Source organism: Callionymus lyra, chromosome 8, assembly GCF_982586985.1.
Source record: "Callionymus lyra chromosome 8, fCalLyr1.hap1.1, whole genome shotgun sequence".
Lineage (NCBI taxonomy): Eukaryota > Metazoa > Chordata > Actinopteri > Syngnathiformes > Callionymidae > Callionymus > Callionymus lyra.
Window position 1 is genome coordinate 27,995,497 of NC_141825.1, and position 24,020 is coordinate 28,019,516.

Below are 24,020 nucleotides of genomic sequence, written 5' to 3' on the forward strand. Positions count from 1 at the left end.
TTTATACTCTTGACAAGGCGGGGCTTGAATGACGTGAACTTCTTTGTTGTAGTAACACAGAGAGTGGTGAGCAAACACAGGAACGATGGCTTTATGGAGGTCAGACCTGGTTAAACACGACTCAACAATTGTTTTAATTATTGCTGGTGTCTCCGGCTCTTATCAAATCACTTTTGTTCCCTGGAAAATGGAAGTTACAGCCAATCTTTATAACAGTTTTATTAGTGTTTCTTTAGACACTACATTGTCCAGATTGTTCAATTTTTTCAAGTGTTATTATATTATTTTAAGACTGCGACTGTTATTCAATAAGTGAAATAAAACGTACCGGGTATTTCCCCCCACATATATATATTATTAGTTTTATTGACATATGGTTAAAAAAACATTTTATGGTTAAAAAAAACGTATAAATCTATTCAAAAAGTGATCCCCAACTCGACCTCCAGGTGGCGGTAAGTACACTATAGGGAAGATGAGCGTCGTTAATACGCGACGAGAAGAAGATCAACCACAACAAACCAACAGCTAAATTAGCAACTTTACCTGAATCTTCTTTCTTCACGATACTCGTAAAAAATCAACTCAAGTCACTTCAAATATAGACTTTTTGGAAGTCGTTGGCTGCTGGGAAATGTGCGCCTTTTGAACTAGATTAGCAGAAGGTTTGTTGTTAAGAATGTTCAATAGTTCGTATCAGATCCTTCCTCAAAGGGATTCGACCAAAGCTCATGGGTTCAATCCCTCTGGCCACCTCTCACAGTCCGGCTATCACAAGGGCTTCTCTTTCGACTACATCCCCAGGATTCATGAGAACGACTTCAGGGGTGTGTAACTTTAAAACATACGTTTTATTTGTTCAGGCTTTTCCTTGATTTTCTGGAACTCCTGTTGTGTTATCAGTTTTATCTTGACCTTTAAAGTATATATTTTATTGAATATTGTTTTTATTGTTTGAGCGCTTTGTGACCCTGGTCTGGAAAAGCGCTATACAAATAAAAAATACTTACTTACTAACAAACATACATGTGTGTGTGTGTGTGTGACATGTCTGTCTTCTCTCTTCCAGATGCTTCTCAGGGCTGGATGTCCTGGATCTGCAATCTCATCGTCATCTTGTTAGTCTACGTCGTCACTTTCATCACCTTCCCTATATCAGGATGGTTTGTTTTAAAGGTAAGGCTCGGTCTCATGTCACTCTTCGATGTGATCATGCACTACCCGCTCTAGTAGAAGAACTCACATTTCTCCGATCCTTCAAACTCTTCACTGGTTTCCAGTTTCTTTCAGGATCAACTTTAAAATTCTGGTTCTTACTTTCAGAGCTATTCAGCTCGGGCTCTGAGGTCTGTGGATCAGAATCTACTGATGGTTCCTCGTACACGGTTCAGGTTCCAAGCTTTGGAACGATCTTCCTCTCGCTTTGCGCTTGATGGATCTACTGACTCCTTTAAGAAACATCTTAAGACGTTTTTATTTGTTCAGGCTTTTCCTTGATTTTCTGGAACTCCTGTGTTGTTCTCAGTTTTAACTTGATTTTTAAAGTATAAACTTTATTGAATATTGTTTTGATTGTTTAAGTACTTTGTGACCCTGGTCTGGGAAAGCGCTATACAAATAAAAAATACTTACTCACTTACTTACTAGTTGTGTCTACTATATGTTGCAGTCGGTGCCAAACTACCAGAGGATCGTGGTGTTTCGTCTCGGTCGTGTTTGCGCTCCGAAGGGTCCTGGTGTCGTTCTGGCTCTTCCCCTCATCGACCAGTGGCAGCGCGTCGACCTGCGAACACGTGCGTTTAATATCCCTCCGTGCCAGGTGATAACACTCAAAATACACACTATTATAGGATCAAAACATTTTACATGTTCATCACCGAGTTATTTTTGTATCGAACAAAACATTGTTAAATCTTTTAAACAAATGATTTGATACTGAAAGGATCCTGTTGTGTTATCAGTTTAACTTTCCCTTTAAAGTATATATTTTATTGAATATTGTTTTGATTGTTTAAGCGCTTTGTGACCCTGGTCTGGAAAAGCGATATATAAATAAAAATTACTTACTTACTTACTTAAAAATGGTAACTCCTGTGTTGTTCTCAGTTTTATTTTGACCTTTAAAGTAAATATTTTATTGAGTATTGTTTTGATTGTTTAAGCGCTTTGTGACCCTGGTCTGGAAAAGCGCTCTATAAATACATATTACTTACCTTTTGTATTACACTATAATATTTTATAATGCTTATATTGTATAAAGGTTCTCACTTGGTATTGATTTATTGATGTTTACCAACGTTTTTGTATGATTTAAAAGTCAGTGTAACCTTGAATACAAAAAGAAAAGTTTTTGGACAAATATTTACATTCTGCTTAAACTCATACATACAGATATAAAATGTGTTAATTATTAAAATACTTTAATTATTTTGACATTACTAATGAATGGGATAAAGATGGAGAAAAAAAGTCCTTATCTCTATAGTTCCCAGAATTCATCACTGAGTTATTTTTGTATCGAACAAAACATTGTTGGACCTTTTAAACAAATGATTTGATACTGAAAGGGTGTAAAAATGGTACCTCTTGTATTACACTGTAATATTTTATAATGCAAATATTGTATAAAGGTTCTCACTTGGTATTGATTTATTGATGTTTACTAACATTTTTGTATGATTTAAAAGTCAGTGTAACCTTGAATACAAATATTCAGTTTTTGGACAAATATTTACAATCTGCTTGAACTCATACATACAGATATAAAATGTGTTTATTAAAAAACATTTAAAATACTTTAATTATTTTGAAATTACTAGTGAATGAAATAAAGATGGAAAAAAAGTCCTTATTTCTATAGTTCCCAGAATTATATTTGTCCACCAGGTGATGTTGGACACCAGTATATATTTTCTTGTGTATTGTTTTGATTGTTTAAGTACTTTGTGACCCTGGTCTGGAAAAGCTCTATACAAATACAAATTACTTACTTACTTACCTTTTGTATTACACTATAATATTTTATAATGCCTAATTATATAAAAGTTTGATATCTCACTTGGTATTGATTTATTGATCTTACCAACGTTTTGGAAGGTTTAAAAGTCACTGTAACCTTAAATACAAAAATAAAAGTTTTTGGACAAATATTTAAATTCAGCTTAAACTCATACATAAAGATATAAAATGTGTTAATTAAAAAATAATTAATATACTGAATTATTTTGACGTTACTAATGAATGGGATAAAGATGGAAAAAAAGTCCTTATCTCTTTAGTTCCCAGAATTATATTCGTCCACCAGGTGTCGCTCACGGGCCTCTCACCAGTTGTTGTTGATGTGACGGCAGGTGAACACCCGGGACGGCGGGTGTCTGTCGGTGGGAGCAGACATCCAGTACAGGATCTGGAACCCGGTCCTGTCGGTGGCGTCGGTGCAGGACATGAACGCGTCCACCAGGATGACGGCGCAGAACGCTCTCACCCACAGTCTGACCAAGAAGACGGTGCGAGAGATTCAGACGGAGCGAGTGAAGCTGGGAGAATACCTGGGAGTGAGATGAAGCTTCTGCTCGTACCTTCTCCGCTTCTCACGCCGCGTTCCTGACGCCGTTCCTCTCCTCAGATGGACATCAACGAGATGACCAAACCCTGGGGACTGGAGGTGGACAGAGTGGAACTCACTCTTGGCTCTTTACTTAAAGCTCCTGAAGAGGCATCTTCTGGGTCGCTCATCGTTCCTCCATCTGTACCTGGACTGGAAGGTCTCACAGGCCCCATCCAGCAACTAGCCATGCACTTCCTGGGTCACAACACAGCGTCTCAACAAGGTTCACCTGATAAATGAAGCTGATGCAGCGTCAACCTTCTTAACATCATCCTTCTTTGTTTCCCTAGACGGTGGTGTTTCTGTGGTGGACGAGCAGAGCGACCTCCAGCAGGTGGTGCTAGTGAGCTCACCCGGGTCTCTGGAGGACCTCCTCGCACAGGTGGAGCTTCATCTGTCCGACAGTCTGGTGAGACGTGTTGGAGCTTCGTTTCAGTTTCACGTCAGCTCAGAAGATGGAAGGATGGACAGTTGCTACGTGGATCTGAGTCAAGGTGATACACACAGAAATATCACTGTTAACACTAAAGTACACACAGAAATATCACTGTTAACACTAAAGTACACACAGAAATATCACTGTTAACACTAAAGTACACACAGAAATATCACTGTTAACACTAAAGTACACGCAGAAATATCACTGTTAACACTAAAGTACACACAGAAATATCACTGTTAACACTAAAGTACACACAGAAATATCACTGTTAACACTAAAGTACACACAGAAATATCACTGTTAACACTAAAGTACACACAGAAATATCACTGTTTACACTAAAGTACACACAGAAATATCACTGTTAACACTAAAGTACACACAGAATTATCACTGTTAACACTAAAATACTCACAGAAATATCACTGTTAACACTAAAGTACACACAGAAATATCACTGTTAACAGTAAAGTACACACAGAAATATCACTGTTAACACTAAAGTACACACAGAAATATCACTGTTAACACTAAAGTACACACAGAAATATCACTGTTAACACTAAAGTACACACAGAATTATCACTGTTAACACTAAAATACTCACAGAAATATCACTGTTAACACTAAAGTACACACAGAAATATCACTGTTAACAGTAAAGTACACACAGAAATATCACTGTAAACACTAAAGTACACACAGAAATATCACTGTTAACACTAAAGTACACACAGAAATATCACTGTTAACAGTAAAGTACACACAGAAATATCACTGTTAACACTAAAGTACACACAGAAATATCACTGTTAACACTAAAGTACACACAGAAATATCACTGTTAACACTAAAGTACACACAGAAATATCACTGTTAACACTAAAGTACACACAGAATTATCACTGTTAACACTAAAATACTCACAGAAATATCACTGTTAACACTAAAGTACACACAGAAATATCACTGTTAACACTAAAGTACACACAGAAATATCACTGTTAACACTAAAGTACACACAGAAATATCACTGTTAACACTAAAGTACACACAGAAATATCACTGTTAACACTAAAGTACACACAGAAATATCACTGTTAACACTAAAGTACACACAGAAATATCACTGTTAACACTAAAGTACACACAGAAATATCACTGTTAACACTAAAGTAAGTAAGTAAGTAATATTTATTTATATAGCGCTTTTCCAGACCAGGGTCACAAAGCGCTTAAACAAACAAAACAATACTCAAAAAAGTATATACTTTAAAGGTCAAGATAAAACTGATAACACAACAGGAGTTCGAGAAAATCAAGGAAAAGCCTGAACAAATAGAAACGTCTTAATATGTTTCTTAAAGGAGTCAGTAGATCATCAAGCGCAAAGAGAGAGAAGATCGTTCCAAAGCTTAGGAGCAACAGCCTGAAAAGATTTCTCTCCTCTGGTCCTGAACCGTGTGCGTGGAACCATAAGTAGATTCTGATCCACAAACCTCAGAGCCCGAGCTGGGGTGTAAGGCTGGATCAGATCAGTGATGTAAGGAGGAGCCTGACCATGAATAGATCTGAAAGTAAGAACCAGAATTTTAAAGTTGATCCTGAAAGAAACTGGAAACCAGTGAAGAGTTTTAAGGATCAGATAAATGCGAGTTCTTCTACTAGAGCGGCTCAGAATTCTGAATCAACTGCAGGCGAGACAAATCCTTCTTGTTAAGACATGAAAACAAACTGTTACAATAGTCCAGACGAGAAGAAACAAACGCATGGATTACAAGCTCCAGATCATGACAACACACACAAGTACACACAGAAATATCACTGTTAACACTAAAGTACACACAGAAATATCACTGTTAACACTAAAGTACACACAGAAATATCACTGTCAACACTAAAGTACACACAGAAATACCACTGTCAACACTAAAGTACACACAGAAATACCACTGTCAACACTAAAGTACACACAGAAATATCACTGTTAAAACTAAAGTACACACAGAAATATCACTGTTAACACTAAAGTACACACAGAAATATCACTGTTAACACTAAAGTACACACAGAAACATCACTGTTAACACTAAAGTACACACAGAAATATCACTGTTAACACTAAAGTACACACAGAAATATCACTGTTAACACTAAAGTACACACAGAAACATCACTGTTAACTAAAGTACTCACACATGTAGACACACACTGTTGCACACAAATACTAAATCTTCAAGTAATTTTATATTTTTTCCAAATACTTTTTTGACTCTAATGACATTTCTTACACTACAGTAGTGAGTAATTAAATTTCCTCAGGGGCCACATTTTATACAGTAGATGTTGTAATCCAGCAAAAATCAAAGTCAAGTTAAATCTGATCAAACTATTGTATTTTTTTAAATGAAATTTATATTTAAAAAATATATTTTATTATATTGGTCATATTTAAAGATAAGGAATGAAACATAGAATACATACAAAGTAAAATAGTTAGTCTCTACATGGTATTTGACCTCATGTTGTTGGATTATTAAGATTGGATTAATTATTTAAAAACTGTTTTATTTCAAATTTCTCGCGCGGATATATATTACTGGATATATATGTATGTATATATCTATATATATATACACATATATATATAAATTGTGTTGTTGAGACCGTGAAGTTTTTCTCCTTCCATTAACCGAGGAACCTCCACTGAGTTCTTCGACGTCACGTTCTGACCCGGTTGTGTATCGCAGGCGGCGGCTCCGCTGGACTCGGGTCCTTGACCCTGCAGCCCGACGTCACCCTGACCATGAGCGACGTCGACCTGTCGGCCATGTTCCAGAACACGCTGACGCCCTTCAGCGCCTACACCAGCGGGAGGCTCCAGATCCAGGGGGACGTTCAGACGGCCCTGAAGCTGGAGGAGCTCGTGAAGCTGATGAGGAAATGAGATTATTTATGACATTTCAACTGTTTTTATGACGAATGTAACAATCTTGACAAACAAGACGACAGAAAATAAATATCAATATTTGTCCACTGATCTCTTGAACATTTTTATCTTTTTTTAAAAGTAAAATATTGGTACTTCAATTCAATTTTATTTAAAGTGTCTTATCATAACAAAGTTATCTCAAGACACTATACAGTTGAAATAAGACTACAGTTGATTAAGGAAAAATAGATCCAGCAATTCAACAAAGAGCAAGAAACAAAACACTGTACAGTGAGCTATGGCGAGGAAAAACTTCCTTTTAGAAGCAGAAACCTCGAGCGGAACCAGACTCATTGTTGACGGCCTGCCGCTTTGACCGGCTGGGAGGAAGGATGGGGGGGTAGACAGATGGATAAGGAGAGGAGTGAGGGAGGATATAGTGAGAGAAAAGAGGAGAGTGTAGGAGGGTCCATGGAGGTGCTTGAGAGAACTCTGGATCTGATGACGTGGTGAAGATCCTGGATCAGCAGCAGCTCTGGAGGTGGATCCCTGGGGCTCCGGGAGAGAAATAAAAAGGTGTTGGTTTGGGACAAATGTATACAATACACAGGTATACAGACTCCGGTGACGGGTGAAGATATATAGAGGGGGGGGGGGGGGGTTGAAATAGCCAGGCCAGAGGGCACATACCTAGCACAGCAGATCCAGACACAGGGGCCCAAGCCGCGGCAGGAACCCGCGGGAGACCAGGACCCGGCAGGCGAGATAACCACCAGAGCCGACCCCAAACACCAGCAAGAAGGCGGACCACCACCGGGGGCGCGAGAGGGCAAGCACAGGCAAGGACGACCGAGGAAGCAGAGAGGGGGAGGCACCAGGCGCAGGCACCGGGGCAGAGGGACAGCCAGAAGAACCAGTCAGGGGATAGAGCCCCGGGGCCAGGCCGGGCCACGGAAGACCCCCAGACCGTCAGGCTGCCACCAAGTCCATAGCAGGGGACCGAGTCAAGGAGATAGGGATCCACCACAGCAGCGACAGCGGAGCCCCCCCCAATACCCTGCGGACACGGCCAGTAGCCGGGTTGAGTGCCACCGCATGAGCCCGGGGGAGCAATGGCCAGGCACCGGCTCAGGTCCCCCGGTGAGACTCCCCCAGGTCACAGGGGGGCCACGGTTGTGCGGACAGGGCGGGGGTAATGGGGCTGCAGCCGTCCGGGAACGGCCCCCAATCTTTGAACTGTAGGCCCCCCACCCCAGACCAGGCGAAGCCATCGGGGCCGGGAGGCCATCCAGAACACCCGGCCAGCCCCAGCCCCACCCCTAACGGTTCACCCGCCAACCCCGTTAGCGGGACCAGCAACCCCCCAGCCCCAGCACCGCCCCCAGCGCAACCCCCCATCCACCACCCCAACCACCCCCGCCAGCACCAGCCCCCACACACCACCAAAGACCCCCCGGAATCGGGCCACCCCCCCGCCGGCACACGTGGCCATCGCGGCACCAGCGGTCACCACCACCCACCCGCCGGGCCCCTCACACCCGAATCGGCCAAGGCAGAACGGCCCCGGCGAGAAAAGAAGGATATACAGAGCTCGGTGTCTAAAACTAAAACTCCTCCAGCATTCTCAGCCTATAGCAGCTAAGATAAACAGTTTTGTTAGTTATGACAGCTAGAGATAAACAGTCAAGTTAATTATAGGCTTTATCGAAAAGTAAGGTTTAAGATTATTTTTAAACATAGAGAGGGTGTCTGCCCTCCGGACTGAAGCCGGTAGTTTGTTCCACAGCAGAGGGGCTTGAAAACTGAAGGCCCTGGCTCCAAATCTACATTTAGAGATTTGTGGTATAACTAATAGATCAGAGTTTAAGGATTGTAAGGTCCTTGAGGGTTGGTAAGTTTGGATTAGATCTGTAATATATGTTGGTGCTAGACCATGTAAGGCTTTATAGGTTAGGAGAAGGATTTTAAATTGTATTCTAAATTCTACAGGAAGCCAATGTAGGGAAGACAGTACAGGTGTGTTCGCGCCTCTTAGTCCTAGTCAGGACACGAGCTGCAGAGTTCTGAATGAGCTGAAGAGTTCTGAGAGACTTTTTAGAACAGCCTGACAGAAGAGAGTTACAATAGTCCAGCCTGGAGGTAACAAAAGCATGGATGAGCTTCTCAGCAGCATCTAAAGGAAGGAAGTGCCTAATTTTTGAAATGTTACGAAGGTGGAAGTAAGCAGTCCGTGAGATTTGTTTTATGTGTGAGTTAAATGATAAGTCCTCGTCAAAGCATACACCCAGATTCTTTACAGTGGTGCTCGTAGCAGGAGCAAGTCCATTTTGTAAAGCTAGATCATTAGTTAATGATTGTCTGAGATGTTGCGGACCAACTAGTAAAACCTCAGTCTTTTCCGAGTTCAGTAGGAGGAAGTTTTTGGTCATCCATGACTTGATATCTGTGATACAGGACTGTAGTTGTGTAGCTGATTTCTTTCATCTGGCTTCATGGACAAGTAAAGTTGGGTGTCATCAGCATAACAGTGAAAGTTTATAGAGTGTCTTCTAATCAAGTCCCCTAGTGGGAGCATATAGATTGTGAATAGTATTGGACCAAGAACAGAACCTTGTGGGACACCATAGCTGACCTTAGTGTGTGTCGATGAGAGGTGGTTGACATGTACATAGTGCGTTCTATCCGACAGGTAAGATTTAAACCAGTTAAGAGCAGTTCCACGAATACCTATATGGTTTTCTAGCCTCTGTAGAAGGATTTGGTGTCGACAGTGTCAAATGCAGCACTGAGATCTAGAAGAACAAGAACTGAAACATGGCCCTGATCAGAGGCCATCAGTAGGTCGTTACTTACTTTTACCAGGGCGGTCTCTGTGCTGTGGTGTTCCCTAAAACCAGACTGAAACACCTCAAATTGATCATTGTCCTGGAGATAATCACAGAGCTGACTTGTTACCACTTTCTCCAGAAGTTTTGAAATGAATACTAGATTAAAGATAGGCCTATAGTTAGTGAGGACCTCTGGATCGAGAGTGGGTTTTTTAAGCAGAGGTTTAATTACTGCAACTTTAAAAATCTGAGGCACATAGCCTGATGTTATTGACAAGTTAATAATGTCAAGTATGAAGGTGCTAAGTAAGGGGAACAGTTCTTTAAGTAGCCATGTGGGAATAGGATCGAGAAGACATGTTGTGGACTTTGAGGAGGAAACAACCTGGGACAGCTGTCGAGGACTCACTGGTAGAAAGGAGTCAAAGTATGTATCAGTCATAGTGTCTGTGTCCGGTGAGGCTGCACTGGTTGTATTAGACGAATCTAGGAGGTCTTGAATCTTTCCTCTGATAGTTACAATTTTTTCATTAAAAAAGTTCATGAAGTCACTGCTACTAAGATGAGGAGGGATGGACTGATGGACTGATGGCTCCGTGTCAGCCTGGCTACAGTACTGAATAAGAACTTGGGGTTATTCTTATTTGCTTCTATAAGTGATGAGTAATATCTGGCTCTGGCTTTCCGAAGAGATGCCTTGTATATTTTTAACTTATCCTGCCAGTCCTGGTAGAATTCATTATGTTTTGATGCCATTTCTTCTCTAGTCGTCTAGAAACCTGTTTTAATTTACGTGTTACTGAGTAAACCAGGGAGCAAGACTACTTCTGTTAACAGTCTTTTGAGTTAGTGGTGCGATGAAGTCAAGCGTATTATGCAACGAGTCTGTAAAACTGCCCACAAAGTTATCAATGTCGGGGTGACTATGGGTAGAGTTTCTTGACACACTGAGGCGTTTTACTGACACTGAGGGAATTATTTCCATAAACTTGGTAAAGACACTTTCAGACAGACATCTTTTGAGATCCTGCTCTGTAGACTTGGGTCTTTTAAAATGAAGTCAAAGGTTATTAATTGATGGTCGGAAAGAACTGAATTCTGAGGAGAGACAATAACATTTTTAATTTCAAGTCCGTATGCTAGGACAAGATCTAATGTGTGCTTAAAGCAGTGAGTTGGTTCATGTACATACTGAGAGAAACCAAATGACTCCAGGATAGAGTTAAACCTGTTAGCTAAGCTATCATGGACCATATTATTATTATTATTATTATTATTATTATCATATCAACATGGATGTTAAACCAACAATAATCACTTTATCTGATTTAAGCACCAGGCTGGTCAAGAACTCAGGGAACTCAGACAAAAATTCAGAATAAGGTCCAGGAGGACGATAGACTCCAACAAAGAGAAGTGACCTGATCTCAAGGTTGTATTAGATACGCTTCTCACGCCGCGTTCCTGACGCCGTTCCTCTCCTCAGATGGACATCAACGAGATGACCAAACCCTGGGGACTGGAGGTGGACAGAGTGGAACTCACTCTTGGCTCTTTACTTAAAGCTCCTGAAGAGGCATCTTCTGGGTCGCTCATCGTTCCTCCATCTGTACCTGGACTGGAAGGTCTCACAGGCCCCATCCAGCAACTAGCCATGCACTTCCTGGGTCACAACACAGCGTCACAACAAGGTTCACCTGATAAATGAAGCTGATACAGCGTCAACCTTCTTAACATCATCCTTCTTTGTTTCCCTAGACGGTGGTGTTTCTGTGGTGGACGAGCAGAGCGACCTCCAGCAGGTGGTGCTAGTGAGCTCACCCGGGTCTCTGGAGGACCTCCTCGCACAGGTGGAGCTTCATCTGTCCGACAGTCTGGTGAGACGTGTTGGAGCTTCGTTTCAGTTTCACGTCAGCTCAGAAGATGGAAGGATGGACAGTTGCTACGTGGATCTGAGTCAAGGTGATACACACAGAAATATCACTGTTAATACTGAAGTACACACAGAAATATCACTGTTAACATAAAGTACACACAGAAATATCACTGTTAACACTAAAATACTCACAGAAATATCACTGTTAACACTAAAGTACACACAGAAATATCACTGTTAACACTAAAGTACACACAGAAATATCACTGTTAACATAAAGTACACAAAGAAATATCACTGTTAACACTAAAATACTCACAGAAATATCACTGTTAACACTAAAATACTCACAGAAATATCACTGTTAACACTAAAGTACACACAGAAATATCACTGTTAACAGTAAAGTACACACAGAAATATCACTGTTAACACTAAAATACTCACAGAAATATCACTGTTAACACTAAAATACTCACAGAAATATCACTGTTAACACTAAAGTACACACAGAAATATCACTGTTAACATAAAGTACACACAGAAATATCACTGTTAACACTAAAGTACACACAGAAATATCACTGTTAACACTAAAATACTCACAGAAATATCACTGTTAACAGTAAAGTACACACAGAAATATCACTGTTAACACTAAAGTACACACAGAAATATCACTGTTAACAGTAAAGTACACACAGAAATATCACTGTTAACACTAAAGTACACACAGAAATATCACTGTTAACACTAAAATACTCACAGAAATATCACTGTTAACACTAAAGTACACACAGAAATATCACTGTAACACTAAAATACTCACAGAAATATCACTGTTAACACTAAAGTACACACAGAAATATCACTGTTAACACTAAAGTACACACAGAAATATCACTGTTAACAGTAAAGTACACACAGAAATATCACTGTTAACACTAAAATACTCACAGAAATATCACTGTTAACACTAAAGTACACACAGAAATATCACTGTTAACACTAAAGTACACACAGAAATATCACTGTTAACACTAAAGTACACACAGAAATATCACTGTTAACACTAAAGTACACACAGAAATATCACTGTTAACAGTAAAGTACACACAGAAATATCACTGTTAACACTAAAGTAAGTAAGTAAGTAATATTTATTTATATAGCGCTTTTCCAGACCAGGGTCACAAAGCGCTTAAACAAACAAAACGATACTCAAAAAAGTATATACTTTAAAGATCAAGATAATTCTGAGAACAACACAGGAGTTCCAGAAAATCAAGGAAAAGCCTGAACAAATAAAAACGTCTTAAGATGTTTCTTAAAGGAGTCAGTAGATCATCAAACACAGAGAGAGAGAGAAGATCGTTCCAAAGCTTAGGAGCAACAGCCTGAAAAGATTTCTCTCTTCTGGTCCTGAGCCGTGTGCGTGGAACCATAAGTAGATTCTGATCCACAGACCTCAGAGCCCGAGCTGGGGTGTAAGTCTGGATCAGATCACTGATGGAAGGTCTGACCATGAATAGATCTGAAAGTAAGAACCAGAATTTTAAAATGACCCTGAAAGAAACTGGCAGCCAGTGAAGAGTTTGAAGGAGAAATGTGAGTTCTTCTACTAGAGCAGCTCAGAATTCTGGCTGCAGAGTTTAGTATAAACTTCAGGCGAGAAGATCCTTCTTGTTAAGACATGAAAACAAAATGTTACAATAGTCCAGACGAGAAGAAACAAACGCATGGATTACAAGCTCCAGATCATGACAACACACACAAGTACACACAGAAATATCACTGTTAACACTAAAGTACACACAGAAATATCACTGTTAACACTAAAGTACACACAGACATATCACTGTTAACACTAAAGTACACACAGAAATATCACTGTTAACACTGAAGTACACACAGAAATATCACTGTTAACACTGAAGTACACACAGAAATATCACTGTCAACACTAAAGTACACACAGAAATATCACTGTCAACACTAAAGTACACACAGAAATATCACTGTTAACACTAAAGTACACACAGAAATATCACTGTTAACACTAAAGTACACATCGAAATATCACTGTTAACAGTAAAGTACACACAGAACTGTTAACACTAAAGTACACACAGAAATATCACTGTTAACACTAAAGTACACACAGAAATATCACTGTTAACACTAAAGTACACACAGAAATACCACTGTCAACACTAAAGTACACACAGAAATATCACTGTTAACACTAAAGTACACATCGAAATATCACTGTTAACAGTAAAGTACACACAGAACTGTTAACACTAAAGTACACACAGAAATATCACTGTTAACAGTAAAGTACACACAGAAATATCACTGTTAACACTAAAGTACACACAGAAATATCACTGTTAACACTAAAGTACACACAGAACTGTTAACACTAAAGTACACACAGAAATATCACTGTTATCACTAAAGTACACACAGAAACATCACTGTTAACTAAAGTACTCACACATGTAGACACACACTGATGCACACAAATACTAAATCTTCAAGTAATTTTATATTTTTTCCAAATACTTTTTTGACTCTAATGAAATTTCTTACACTACAGTAGTGAGTAATTAATTTCCTCAGGGGCCACATTTTATACACTAGATGTTGTAATCCAGCAAAAAACCAAGTCAAGTTAAATCTGATCAAACTATTATTGTATTTTTTTAAATGAAATTTATATTTAAAAAATATATTTTATTATATTGGTCATATTTAAAGATAAGGAATGAAACATAGAATACATACAAAGTAAAATAGTTAGTCTCTACATGGTATTTGACCTCATGTTGTTGGATTATTAAGATTGGATTAATTATTTAAATCGGTCTTATTTCAAACTTCTCGCGCGGATATATATTACTGGATATATATGTATGTATATATCTATATATATATACACATATATATATAAATTGTGTTGTTGAGACCGTGAAGTTTTTCTCCTTCCATTAACCGAGGAACCTCCACTGAGTTCTTCGACGTCACGTTCTGACCCGGTTGTGTATCGCAGGCGGCGGCTCTGCTGGACTCGGGTCCTTGACCCTGCAGCCCGACGTCACCCTGACCATGAGCGACGTCGACCTGTCGGCCATGTTCCAGAACACGCTGACGCCCTTCAGCGCCTACACCAGCGGGAGGCTCCAGATCCAGGGGGACGTTCAGACGGCCCTGAAGCTGGAGGAGCTCCTGAAGCTGATGAGGAAATGAGATTATTTATGACATTTCAACTGTTTTTATGACGAATGTAACAATCTTGACAAACAAGACGACAGAAAATAAATATCAATATTTGTCCACTGATCTCTTGAACATTTTTATCTTTTTTTAAAAGTAAAATATTGGTACTTCAATTCAATTTTATTTAAAGTGTCTTATCATAACAAAGTTATCTCAAGACACTATACAGTTGAAATAAGACTACAGTTGATTAAGGAAAAATAGATCCAGCAATTCAACAAAGAGCAAGAAACAAAACACTGTACAGTGAGCAATGGCGAGGAAAAACTTCCTTTTAGAAGCAGAAACCTCGAGCGGAACCAGACTCATTGTTGACGGCCTGCCGCTTTGACCGGCTGGGAGGAAGGATGGGGGGGTAGACAGATGGATAAGGAGAGGAGTGAGGGAGGATATAGTGAGAGAAAAGAGGAGAGTGTAGGAGGGTCCATGGAGGTGCTTGAGAGAACTCTGGATCTGATGACGTGGTGAAGATCCTGGATCAGCAGCAGCTCTGGAGGTGGATCCCTGGGGCTCCGGGAGAGAAATAAAAAGGTGTTGGTTTGGGACAAATGTATACAATACACAGGTATACAGACTCCGGTGACGGGTGAAGATATATAGAGGGGGGGGGGGGGGGTTGAAATAGCCAGGCCAGAGGGCACATACCTAGCACAGCAGATCCAGACACAGGGGCCCAAGCCGCGGCAGGAACCCGCGGGAGACCAGGACCCGGCAGGCGAGATAACCACCAGAGCCGACCCCAAACACCAGCAAGAAGGCGGACCACCACCGGGGGCGCGAGAGGGCAAGCACAGGCAAGGACGACCGAGGAAGCAGAGAGGGGGAGGCACCAGGCGCAGGCACCGGGGCAGAGGGACAGCCAGAAGAACCAGTCAGGGGATAGAGCCCCGGGGCCAGGCCGGGCCACGGAAGACCCCCAGACCGTCAGGCTGCCACCAAGTCCATAGCAGGGGACCGAGTCAAGGAGATAGGGATCCACCACAGCAGCGACAGCGGAGCCCCCCCCAATACCCTGCGGACACGGCCAGTAGCCGGGTTGAGTGCCACCGCATGAGCCCGGGGGAGCAATGGCCAGGCACCGGCTCAGGTCCCCCGGTGAGACTCCCCCAGGTCACAGGGGGGCCACGGTTGTGCGGACAGGGCGGGGGTAATGGGGCTGCAGCCGTCCGGGAACGGCCCCCAATCTTTGAACTGTAGGCCCCCCACCCCAGACCAGGCGAAGCCATCGGGGCCGGGAGGCCATCCAGAACACCCGGCCAGCCCCAGCCCCACCCCTAACGGTTCACCCGCCAACCCCGTTAGCGGGACCAGCAACCCCCCAGCCCCAGCACCGCCCCCAGCGCAACCCCCCATCCACCACCCCAACCACCCCCGCCAGCACCAGCCCCCACACACCACCAAAGACCCCCCGGAATCGGGCCACCCCCCCGCCGGCACACGTGGCCATCGCGGCACCAGCGGTCACCACCACCCACCCGCCGGGCCCCTCACACCCGAATCGGCCAAGGCAGAACGGCCCCGGCGAGAAAAGAAGGATATACAGAGCTCGGTGTCTAAAACTAAAACTCCTCCAGCATTCTCAGCCTATAGCAGCTAAGATAAACAGTTTTGTTAGTTATGACAGCTAGAGATAAACAGTCAAGTTAATTATAGGCTTTATCGAAAAGTAAGGTTTAAGATTATTTTTAAACATAGAGAGGGTGTCTGCCCTCCGGACTGAAGCCGGTAGTTTGTTCCACAGCAGAGGGGCTTGAAAACTGAAGGCCCTGGCTCCAAATCTACATTTAGAGATTTGTGGTATAACTAATAGATCAGAGTTTAAGGATTGTAAGGTCCTTGAGGGTTGGTAAGTTTGGATTAGATCTGTAATATATGTTGGTGCTAGACCATGTAAGGCTTTATAGGTTAGGAGAAGGATTTTAAATTGTATTCTAAATTCTACAGGAAGCCAATGTAGGGAAGACAGTACAGGTGTGTTCGCGCCTCTTAGTCCTAGTCAGGACACGAGCTGCAGAGTTCTGAATGAGCTGAAGAGTTCTGAGAGACTTTTTAGAACAGCCTGACAGAAGAGAGTTACAATAGTCCAGCCTGGAGGTAACAAAAGCATGGATGAGCTTCTCAGCAGCATCTAAAGGAAGGAAGTGCCTAATTTTTGAAATGTTACGAAGGTGGAAGTAAGCAGTCCGTGAGATTTGTTTTATGTGTGAGTTAAATGATAAGTCCTCGTCAAAGCATACACCCAGATTCTTTACAGTGGTGCTCGTAGCAGGAGCAAGTCCATTTTGTAAAGCTAGATCATTAGTTAATGATTGTCTGAGATGTTGCGGACCAACTAGTAAAACCTCAGTCTTTTCCGAGTTCAGTAGGAGGAAGTTTTTGGTCATCCATGACTTGATATCTGTGATACAGGACTGTAGTTGTGTAGCTGATTTCTTTCATCTGGCTTCATGGACAAGTAAAGTTGGGTGTCATCAGCATAACAGTGAAAGTTTATAGAGTGTCTTCTAATCAAGTCCCCTAGTGGGAGCATATAGATTGTGAATAGTATTGGACCAAGAACAGAACCTTGTGGGACACCATAGCTGACCTTAGTGTGTGTCGATGAGAGGTGGTTGACATGTACATAGTGCGTTCTATCCGACAGGTAAGATTTAAACCAGTTAAGAGCAGTTCCACGAATACCTATATGGTTTTCTAGCCTCTGTAGAAGGATTTGGTGTCGACAGTGTCAAATGCAGCACTGAGATCTAGAAGAACAAGAACTGAAACATGGCCCTGATCAGAGGCCATCAGTAGGTCGTTACTTACTTTTACCAGGGCGGTCTCTGTGCTGTGGTGTTCCCTAAAACCAGACTGAAACACCTCAAATTGATCATTGTCCTGGAGATAATCACAGAGCTGACTTGTTACCACTTTCTCCAGAAGTTTTGAAATGAATACTAGATTAAAGATAGGCCTATAGTTAGTGAGGACCTCTGGATCGAGAGTGGGTTTTTTAAGCAGAGGTTTAATTACTGCAACTTTAAAAATCTGAGGCACATAGCCTGATGTTATTGACAAGTTAATAATGTCAAGTATGAAGGTGCTAAGTAAGGGGAACAGTTCTTTAAGTAGCCATGTGGGAATAGGATCGAGAAGACATGTTGTGGACTTTGAGGAGGAAACAACCTGGGACAGCTGTCGAGGACTCACTGGTAGAAAGGAGTCAAAGTATGTATCAGTCATAGTGTCTGTGTCCGGTGAGGCTGCACTGGTTGTATTAGACGAATCTAGGAGGTCTTGAATCTTTCCTCTGATAGTTACAATTTTTTCATTAAAAAAGTTCATGAAGTCACTGCTACTAAGATGAGGAGGGATGGACTGATGGACTGATGGCTCCGTGTCAGCCTGGCTACAGTACTGAATAAGAACTTGGGGTTATTCTTATTTGCTTCTATAAGTGATGAGTAATATCTGGCTCTGGCTTTCCGAAGAGATGCCTTGTATATTTTTAACTTATCCTGCCAGTCCTGGTAGAATTCATTATGTTTTGATGCCATTTCTTCTCTAGTCGTCTAGAAACCTGTTTTAATTTACGTGTTACTGAGTAAACCAGGGAGCAAGACTACTTCTGTTAACAGTCTTTTGAGTTAGTGGTGCGATGAAGTCAAGCGTATTATGCAACGAGTCTGTAAAACTGCCCACAAAGTTATCAATGTCGGGGTGACTATGGGTAGAGTTTCTTGACACACTGAGGCGTTTTACTGACACTGAGGGAATTATTTCCATAAACTTGGTAAAGACACTTTCAGACAGACATCTTTTGAGATCCTGCTCTGTAGACTTGGGTCTTTTAAAATGAAGTCAAAGGTTATTAATTGATGGTCGGAAAGAACTGAATTCTGAGGAGAGACAATAACATTTTTAATTTCAAGTCCGTATGCTAGGACAAGATCTAATGTGTGCTTAAAGCAGTGAGTTGGTTCATGTACATACTGAGAGAAACCAAATGACTCCAGGATAGAGTTAAACCTGTTAGCTAAGCTATCATGGACCATATTATTATTATTATTATTATTATTATTATCATATCAACATGGATGTTAAACCAACAATAATCACTTTATCTGATTTAAGCACCAGGCTGGTCAAGAACTCAGGGAACTCAGACAAAAATTCAGAATAAGGTCCAGGAGGACGATAGACTCCAACAAAGAGAAGTGACCTGATCTCAAGGTTGTATTAGATACGCTAAGTATAATACTTTCAAAAGAGTTGAAATCACATTGTGGTCTAGTAAAGCTTGACAGACATGAGTTGATGCTGCGACTCCACCTCCTCGACCAGAGCGTCGAGGGGCGTTAAAGTTAGTGTGGCTGGTGTTGATTCATTTAAAGATAATCATCTATAGACAGCCAGGTTTCGGTTAAGAATAATAAGTCAATGGTTTTATCTGATATAAGTTCATTAATTAGTGCAGGGATCGGATATTCAACAATCCACACTTAATTATCCTGTCCTCTACAATGGTAGTATTTATTTGATTTAGATTTATTTGAATTAGATTTTCTTTAATAGCTCTTCTACTGACATTTTTACTTGGTTTTATTAAGCGGGTCAGATTGACCCTCTCTATGTGGTTAGAGGCGGGTGGCTGTTGTGGGAGAAGAAGAGTGTGAAGATGCAGTTCTTCTGATCTGTGCTCTGAGTCACGTTACACTAAAACTGTCAACACTGCTAGACAAGAGAGATGCTCCTTCCAACGTGGGATGGATCAGTCTCTCCTAAGCAGACCAGGTTTTCCCCAGAAGGTTTTCCAGTTGTTAACAAAGCCAACCCTGTTTGCGGGGCACCACTCTGACAACCAGCGATTAAATGATGAATAGCGAGTAAACATATCATCATTGGCCATATTGAACATTTTCTGGACATCCTGCCATTGTTGGACGTCCAGAAGTTGCTGACGACGCTGTCACTGCCATTGACAAACATGTGTGTTTGATGATCTACTGACTCCTTCAAGAAACATGTGTGTTTGATGATCTACTGACTCCTTCAAGAAACATCTGTGTTTGATGATCTACTGACTCCTTTAAGAAACGTGTGTTTGATGATCTACTGACTCCTTCAAGAAACATCTGTGTTTGATGATCTACTGACTCCTTCAAGAAACACGTGTGTTTGATGATCTACTGACTCCTTCAAGAAACATCTGTGTTTGATGATCTACTGACTCCTTCAAGAAACATGTGTGTTTGATGATCTACTGACTCCTTTAAGAAACATCTGTGTTTGATGATCTACTGACTCCTTCAAGAAACATGTGTGTTTGATGATCTACTGACTCCTTCAAGAAACATCTGTGTTTGATGATCTACTGACTCCTTCAAGAAACATCTGTGTTTGATGATCTACTGACTCCTTCAAGAAACATCTGTGTTTGATGATCTACTGACTCCTTCAAGAAACATCTGTGTTTGATGATCTACTGACTCCTTCAAGAAACATCTGTGTTTGATGATCTACTGACTCCTTCAAGAAACATCTGTGTTTGATGATCTACTGACTCCTTTAAGAAACATCTGTGTTTGATGATCTACTGACTCCTTCAAGAAATATCTGTGTTTGATGATCTACTGACTCCTTCAAGAAACATCTGTGTTTGATGATCTACTGACTCATTCAAGAAACATCTGTGTTTGATGATCTACTGACTCCTTCAAGAAACATCTGTGTTTGATGATCTACTGACTCCTTTAAGAAACATCTTAAAGACGTTTTTATTTGTTCAGGCTTTTCCTTGATTTTCTGGAACTCCTGTGTTGTTCTCAGTTTTATCTTGATCTTTAAAGTATATACTTTATTGAAAATTGTTTTGATTGTTTAAGCGCTTTGTGACCCTGGTCTGGAAAAGATCTATATAAATACAAATTACTTACTTACTCACATTCTATTCCATGTTAATCTTTGTATCCTTTGTCTCTGATCTATGTTCTTTATCTTTAGACTTAGATTGTGTCATCTTGAACTTTGTTTTTATAGAAACTTTGTTCTTGTTCTATTATTATGAATTATCTTATCTATCTATGTATGTATGTATGTATGTATGTATGTACAGTATGTATGTATGTATGTATGTATGTATGTATGTATCTCCTGTTCATACACAGGTGAGCCTCACAATCATCACAAACTGGATTCATTCAATAGATAATTAAGTAAGTAATTGTTATTTGGATAGCGCTTTCGAGTCTCTGGTCAGAGGAGGAGACACGTCCAGCTGAAGAACCTTGAACATAAGCCCAGTGAGGGGGGCAGACTCAAGCCCAGCCCACTTCCCCAGAACCAACTGGACCAGTCGGTCGAGCTCAGCAGATGAGAGGTGCCATGGCTCGCAGGTTGTTGCTCTTGTCAGGAGAAGAGAGGCGACTCGCTGCCCGCCTCAGCAGCAGCAGCAGCAGCCCGGGGCTCCGACAGGTGGTCCGACAGGTGTCCTCGGACCCTGGCCCCACCAAGCCTTTCAGCGAGATCCCTGGCCTGTGGAAGAACGGAGTCGCCAATTTGTACAGGTTCTGGAAGCTGGACGGGTTTAGAAACATCCACCGGATCATGGAGCAGAACTTCAACACCTTTGGACCGATCTACAGGTAAATCCACCTGCTGTGTGATGATGAAGATGATGAAGATGATGAAGATGATGAAGATGATGAAGATGATGAAGATGATGAAGATGATGAAGATGATGAAGAGATATCCTCCTAAGAAGACCTCCTGAGGGATCGATAAAGTTCTACCTAACCTAACCTAACCTATAAAAACTGTTTCTCCGGCAGAGAAAAGATCGGATATTACGAGAGCGTGAACATCATCAGACCCGAGGACGCTGCGGTTCTCTTCAGAGCTGAAGGACATTATCCCAAGAGGCTGAACGTGGAGGCGTGGACCTCCTACAGGGACTACAGGAACCGCAAATACGGAGTTTTGTTGAAGTACACGTTCGATAATGATGAGTCAACAAAAAAAGTAGCTCCTAGTTATGCCCTCTTGTCCCGGCAGGAACGGAGAAGACTGGAGGTCCAACAGAGTCGTCCTCAACAAGGAGGTGATCTCGCCCAAGATGCTGGACCACTTCGTTCCTCTTCTGGACGAGGTGGGCCAAGAATTCATGGCCAGGCTTCACAAGAAGGTCCAGAGGAACGGCGGCGACAAGTGGACGAGCGACCTCTCGCAGGAACTCTTCAAATACGCCCTTGAATGTAAGAACGTCAGAAGATCTCACGGTAGGTTCTTCAACGTGACTTCTGTGACGCAGCCGTGAGCTCGGTGCTGTACGGGAGACGTCTGGGGCTGATGATGGACTACGTGGATCCCGAGGCTCAGCGGTTCATCGACTGCATCACCCTGATGTTCAAGACCACCTCGCCCATGCTGTTCATCCCTCCTGCGGTGCTGAGGAGGGTCAGGGCCAAAGTCTGGAGGGACCACGTGGAGGCCTGGGACGGAATCTTCCAACATGGTAGAAGATATTTAGTGACTTCCTGAAACAAAACTCACTTAAACACACGTCTATACAAACATCTTATGGATCATTTACAGGTTCTTTCTTAACTTTGTTATTATGTCGTATAAAGTTCTCATACAGCAGTTTTTTCCGAAAGGCCAGATTTATGGAAGTATATCAATGCCATCAGAATATTGAATGGTTTAATTTATTAAATTATATATTGTAAGGTTGCATCCATTTCAATGATTCAATATTTGTTATATTTTAATTTCAATTATTCAGTATTTGTTATATTTTAATTCCAATTATTCAATATTTGTTATACAATTAAATTTCAATTATTCAATATTTGTTATACAATTAAATTTCAATTATTCAATATTTGTTATATTTTAATTTCAATTATTCAACATTTGTAATATTTTAATTTCAATTATTCAATATTTGTTATAAAATTAAATTTCAATTATTCAATATTTGTAATATTTTAATTTCAATTATTCAATATTAGCTATATTTTAATTTCAATTATTCAATATTTGTTATATTTTAATTTCAATATTCGTAATATTTTAATTTAAATGATTCAATATTTGTAGAATTTTAATTTCTATTATTCAATATTTGTAATATTTAAATTTCAATTATTCAATATTTGTTATATTTTAATTTCGATTATTCAATATTTGTTATATTTTAATTTATATTATTCAATATTTGTAATATTTTAATTTCAATTATTCAATATTTTAAAAATGTAATTTCAATTATTCAATATTTTTTATATTTTAATTTATATTATTCAATATTTGTAATATTTTAATTTCAATTATTTAATATTTATAATATTTTACTTTCAATTATTCAATATTTGTTATATTTTCATTTCTATTAATCAATATTTGTTATATTTTAGTTTCTATTATTCAATATTTGTAATATTTTAATTCCTATTATTCAATATTTGTAATATTTTAATTCCTATTATTCAATATTTGTAATATTTTAATTTCAATTATTCCATATTTGTTATATTTTAATTTATATTATTCAATATTTGTAATATTTTAATTTCAATTATTCAATATTTGTTATATTTTAATTTCTATTATTCAATATTTGTTATATTTGAGTTTCTATTATTCAATATTTGTTATATTTTAATTTCTATTATTCAATATTTGTTTTATTTGAGTTTCTATTATTCAATATTTGTAATATTCTAATTTGAATTATTCAATATTTGTTATATTTTAATTGAAATCATTCAATATTTGTAATATTTTAATTTCAATGACTGTTTAATAATAATATTATTTTTAATTCGATGTCATGTTCTAGAATGATCTCATATCTGGTGAGACTGACTCTCTTCATAACGTTTGTTCTGTGAAAAAATGCAATTGTTTCGTATTAATTCCAATGATTTCACTTTTTCCCCCTCGAGCCAAAAACACGTCGTGGAAAAAGAAGTGACCATGAAATTAAAACATTATTCATATTTAAATCCTTTGACATCCAAACTGATTGATGGTGAGAAATACTTTAAGATGTTTAACCTCCAGACGTT

At 40.1% G+C, this 24,020-nt stretch overlaps 2 protein-coding genes across 3 annotated transcripts in view; both read left to right on the forward strand.

Moving 5' to 3' along the window:
• Positions 1-94: 94 nt before the first annotated feature.
• On the forward strand, positions 95-14,989 carry stoml1 (stomatin (EPB72)-like 1). Of its 2 annotated transcripts, XM_087798245.1 has the most exons (8): positions 95-827; positions 1,070-1,176; positions 1,670-1,819; positions 3,351-3,554; positions 3,626-3,830; positions 5,675-5,704; positions 11,622-11,771; positions 14,741-14,989. In XM_087798245.1, exons 1-8 carry the CDS (start codon positions 680-682, stop codon positions 14,935-14,937), a joined length of 1,191 nt encoding a protein of 396 aa, XP_087654371.1. In that variant the 5' UTR covers positions 95-679; the 3' UTR covers positions 14,938-14,989. The 2 variants fall into 2 exon arrangements, with proteins under 2 accessions (XP_087654371.1, XP_087654370.1); XM_087798244.1 differs by lacking the exons at positions 5,675-5,704; positions 11,622-11,771; positions 14,741-14,989 and adding exons at positions 3,898-4,101; positions 6,800-7,089.
• Positions 14,990-21,080: 6,091 nt separating this feature from the next.
• Positions 21,081-24,020, forward strand: part of cyp11a1.2 (cytochrome P450 family 11 subfamily A member 1, tandem duplicate 2) — a 9,239-nt gene continuing 6,299 nt past the window's right edge. The window contains exons 1-5 of the mRNA XM_087796772.1: positions 21,081-21,116; positions 21,188-21,593; positions 21,780-21,935; positions 22,003-22,202; positions 22,259-22,462. Coding sequence (XP_087652898.1) covers positions 21,322-21,593; positions 21,780-21,935; positions 22,003-22,202; positions 22,259-22,462 — 832 coding nt within the window. The 5' untranslated portion in view covers positions 21,081-21,116; positions 21,188-21,321. The remainder of the gene's footprint in view (positions 21,117-21,187; positions 21,594-21,779; positions 21,936-22,002; positions 22,203-22,258; positions 22,463-24,020) is intronic.